The 5,000-nt window shown below is 45.4% G+C and overlaps 1 protein-coding gene across 1 annotated transcript in view; it reads right to left on the reverse strand.

The window, feature by feature from the left end:
- gfra2b (GDNF family receptor alpha 2b) overlaps positions 1–5,000 on the reverse strand; it is a 53,737-nt gene that overhangs the window by 45,629 nt on the left and 3,108 nt on the right. Inside the window, exon 2 of the mRNA XM_071472170.1 lies at positions 161–460. Within this exon, the coding sequence (XP_071328271.1) occupies positions 161–460 (300 nt within the window). The remainder of the gene's footprint in view (positions 1–160; positions 461–5,000) is intronic.

A 5,000-nucleotide genomic window follows, 5' to 3' on the forward strand; every position in this document is an offset into this window, starting at 1 on the left:
CGACGCACAACCATCTTTGACCTATATGTGAAGTTCTCACAAAAAAAAAAAAAAAAAACAGGAGGTGGTTTCATCTGCCAGCTCACAGCTCAACATGTGGATAAATCAACAGGCAGCAGAAGCTTAATTAACTCGGCACGGCTCAGAGTTGGAAGCTTACCCTCAGTCAGACCCATGTGGATGCTCCAGTAGTTCTGCAGGCACTGCAGCTCCTTCTTCATGCCTCTCTTGCAGCGGCAGTCGTACAGCGGCGAGTCCTGCAGCACCTCCAGCGCCCCCTGGCACTCCTTGGAGGCCAGCATGGCGCTGCGCTCCTTGTCCCCGCCGGACAGGCACTGGCGCATAATCCGGTACCGTGAGCTGCACTGGCTGTTCTGGTTGCACAGTTCAGAGGCTCGGACACAGTCCAGAGGTTCCCTCCACCCGGGGGGGCCCAGCTCCGAATCACACACACACACATCTGCAGGAGAGAGACGGACAGGAATGAGGGATTATCCTGTTAATAAGGATTGATCAGTGTTTGTGGCCAAGTTCATCTGAGTGAGAGTCATCACAGTGTTTTACTACAGTGTTGTATTAGTTTATTTTACAGTGTTTGGCTCAGTTTTTACAACAAAGCTTCAATGTGCAAAACTCTCTACTCTGCTCTTAAAGTGGGTGTTTTGAAGGGGACACGAACCTTTCCGGTGCTGTGTTTCCTATTTTATCTACAATTTCAGTTTCTAAAGCCCCTTAACACCATGACTGAGTGTTTCCACCTTGAACCAATGACAGTCTCATAAAAACAGATTCAAAGTCAGGGATTCATACGTCATAGAACCTCATGAACCAATCCTGTCAAGTTGTGGGGACAGGGGGCGGGGCTAAATACACTGGAAACCTTGTCAGTACAGAGAGCTAGAGTTAGCATTAGCACAACCACTAACACCGTGTCAAACAAACAACATAAAAAAGATGTTAACTACGCTAACGGTTCTGATCCGTCTGCTAGTCTCTGATTCTGGTCTCAACAGACTCCTCATCTGAGTCTGGGTCTGACTGAGGCTCCAACATGAGGCTGAGTCTCTCTGATGTTTCCTCCTCTAACATCTTCATCCTCTCTGCAAACATGTTCAACTAAATATGAATCATAGCAGAGGATTTTTACAGAGTCTGAAACACGTCTGGAGGAAGTTTAACGTGCTGTTGTGGAGTAAATATGTTGTGGTGAAGAATGTGTTCACTCACCTGGAAAAGGTTTCAGTTTAGCAGCTGTTTTATTTCACAAACTGAATGTGATGTTCATCCACTAACTACTTTTATTTATTGAACATGCTGTTGTTCTGCAGACACACAGATCTACACAAACTACACAAACCTACTTTCACATAATTCAATTCAATTCAATTTTATTTGTATAGCGCCAAATCATAATATACATTATCTCAAGGCACTTTACAGGGTCAGGTCAAGACCTTACTTTGTTAAAGAGAAAAACCCAACAGTTCCCACAACGAGCAAGCGCTTGGCGACAGGGGGGAGGAAAAACTCCCTTTAACAGGAAGAAACCTCCAACAGAACCGGGCTCAGGGTGGGCGGCCGTCTGCCTCGACCGGTTGGGTTTAGGAGGAGATAAAAAGAGGGGGTGGGGGGAGGACTGTGGACTGAACTGATGACCAGTTCTGCGATACCACCAGTCCCTGCTGTTAAAAAACGGCTCCAAAGCCACTTTGAAACACTCATTACAGTTTGTGTTGGGCTCCTTCACACCACACACACCGTTGAACCCTGGGACTTCCCTCTGTTCTGGCTTCTGTAAACTCTCAGTGTCTGCCTCTACAGGAGGAACCATCGCTGCCAGGCTGCTTTTAGCTCACAGCCAGAGCCGGTTTAATGGACGCACATCAGAGCTCTGCTTAAAGACGACAACAATGAGGCTGCAGCATCAACACTGGCATCCCAAAATAAGGAGTGAGAACCGTATTCTCAGTGTGAGCATGAAATATACGACATGTTTTAATGGGACCTTTCTGGAAACAATATAGCCACATGAAAAGCTATGAATCATTTATCCGTCAAGCTTTAATTATGGCTCTACTCCTAAGCAGCAAGAACATAGAGGTCATGACGTCTGTGTACTTTCTGGGATATCTGGGGGGTTCAGTGACCTGAGGATTGTACCGCAAAGGATCTTATCTTATCACGAGGAGCCCCATTAAATGGCCTATTTTGACAAAACCAAAAGAAAAATCCAAACGCCCCCCCAAAGGGGGAGCTGGAGAAATGAAGAGGAGGCAGAGACACTGCATGAGGTGGATTAGATTCAAAAATGGTCCTCGTAACTAAGTCAGACCTGAAACACACAGGCATGAAACACATAATGATATGATTCAGACTTCCACTTCCTGAGGATATCATTATCTCTGATGTGCATCCAGAATAAAGCTCCAGAAATCCACTTAGAAAAGGCTGCAGAACTCCATTCAGAATCCTCATGTTTTTACGTTTTCTTCAGTGTCACATTGATCCAGTCATAGTTGTCTGTACATCTATGGGTGCACTGCAAACTGGTACCACTAACAATTAATTCAGCAGCTTTTAATGGGGACGGTTTGACAAAATGTAAAGTTTGGCCTAAAATCACAGCTCTACAAACATTACAATAGCCCATTTAATGAGCTTTCATAGGGTCTTGCTCTTCTGATGTGTGGTTCCCAAATAGGCCTTCAAGGTGTGTTAACAGTTATGTTTCCAGTTTAGCAGAAACATTTTATCACAAAAGTCAAATTTCACTCAGCAAACTCAGAGATCCACCTTAAAATACAAGGATGGGATTAAAATACCAGGAGCAGCCGTCAGTCCACAGACAAACAGGAGGCTGTAATTATGACCAGACAGCCGATTGCCCAAATATGCTCCGGACAGGATGACAATCACTGACCTGAGCAGGTGATGTTAAAATCACGTCCCCTGGAGACATAAATCCAGTCCAAACAGGGTGAAGTTGAACTTGTGGTTCAGGCCCAGTTACCTGACAGACCAGGGTTCTTCCTCTTTGTTCAGTCACAGCTCCTTTAACCCTGACACTTCCTCTCATGGTTTAGCATTATCCTGGTTACAGACCTTTTCAGTTCAGTTCAGTCTCTGGATTTAATCTGTGGTTTTCCTCAGTCAGATGTTGGTTTTCTCTGCTCTCACTTCCCCCATGCTTTCCAGGAGTTTTAAAAGGGGTGGCAGCTGTGTGTTCTTAAATCATGTTGTATTGATAAGAGATAAGTTTTGATTGTGGTTTTTATGTCCACTTGTTTTCAGCAGAAGCAACTCATGATTTCAGGTTCTGACATTCGCACCAACAGCTTGATTGCAGTGGATTTTCTCCTCCTGTTGCAAACTGGACATGTTGGTGGAATTTCAGAAACACAGTCTTTAAATGTGTCTCAACCTCAGCCCAGTGTTCCCGCTCTGTTCGCTCTGTGTTTGGTCTCCACCAGCTGCTCTGACTGAGCCTGTCAGCTGTTTGCTGCTCAGCAGGTGGAGGACAGAGGCTGTTTACAGATGTTTGTCTGGAAACAGCTGGATGAGAGCAGTGAGAGTGAAGCAGGGCAGTAAGGTTGTGTCTGTACAGATGAACACTGAGCTGAAACTGACTGTGAAGCTCTGTGAGGCCGAGGGGAGCGGCAGGCTCATCGCCACCACTGACTCCCGATCACTGTCATCTCATACGTCGTTATTATAAAAATATCAATTACAGCCACTTCAAAATTCTGTCAAATTGGTGTCAAATGCTGCATTTGAAACCCACCTACACACCTGAGGCTGAGAGGAGTCTGAGAACCACAGCTTGCATGAGTTATTCAGAGCTATCTAAGCTGCTGTGTTGTTGTTACTCCAGGTTTGCTGTGAGTGTTTGGAAAGAATAAATATTGGACCATAAAACATCTTGACGCTGACAAGAAGTCAGACACTGATATGAATATAAAATATAAAATATCCATCATTATTATCCATCATTATTATCTATTATTATCATTATTTTCTAAACGTATTAATAAAGTTTTCATTCATTTATAAATATGAGTCCTGTCTCCATGGCAACTGAGCAAATTGTATCTGCAGATGAAGACCATGAGATGTGGCAAAACAACTATCTAGTAAGTGGACCTTGACCAAGCTTCAGTGGTTCTCATCCCATCATCCCCAGATCACGTGGGGTCCCGCCAGGCTCGACCCTTGGCCCTCTGCTGTTCAACGCTAATCTGCTTCCTGTTGTCCATGTTATTTGTCTCCTCACCACTGAAGTGATACAACACTTAAATACCAAGTAGACGATGTCCACTTGTCCCCGGAGGTCAGAGGTTAAAAACCTAACATCAAACAACAGTGAGTGTAAAATCAGTGAATCAGCGGCTGCTCTCGTTATCAATGATCAGTGTAACGAGAGCAGGCAGCAAAACCAGAACCTGAAAATACAGAGACAGTGAAAAACTGACTCACAAACACTTGGATCAGTGTCTCTGCCTGGACGTCACACCTCTGTTCCACAGTGACACTGTCACATGTCCCACTGACACAGACATGTGTTCTGTGACCTGGGTAATCACAGGTCCACCTTCTGTGACAGTGAGAGTTGGCAGTGGACTGAACCTCTGGACCCGACTGTGTGTTGATGTCATGACACAGACCAGAATTTTAGTGAAGTTGCATTTAATTAAAATATCATTAACTTATTTTAGTGATTACAGGGTCGACCTCCTCAGAGCCCCCGGTGGATCTCTGCCCTCTGAAACCTCGGGGTCTGCAGCCGGCCCTGAACCCGGCGCGGTCTCAGTGTCTGAGGTTGGCCTTCGCCGGGCAGCTCAACAGCTTCCACTACACCAGTGACAACAACATGCAGGTGGAAACCAATTAACTGAGCATCACAGGGACAAGATTAGAAGACTCTGCTGGCTCTGATATGAATGTTAAGCCGTCTACAGCTGACAGGTCTGAGACGAGGTGAGGCCAGACCAGGGCCGGGACCA

The sequence above is a fragment of the Trachinotus anak genome, unplaced genomic scaffold, assembly GCF_046630095.1.
Source record: "Trachinotus anak isolate AG129_WGS33_773 ecotype Australia unplaced genomic scaffold, CSIRO_AGI_Tana_v1 ptg000035l, whole genome shotgun sequence".
In the NCBI taxonomy this organism is placed as follows: Eukaryota; Metazoa; Chordata; class Actinopteri; order Carangiformes; family Carangidae; genus Trachinotus; species Trachinotus anak.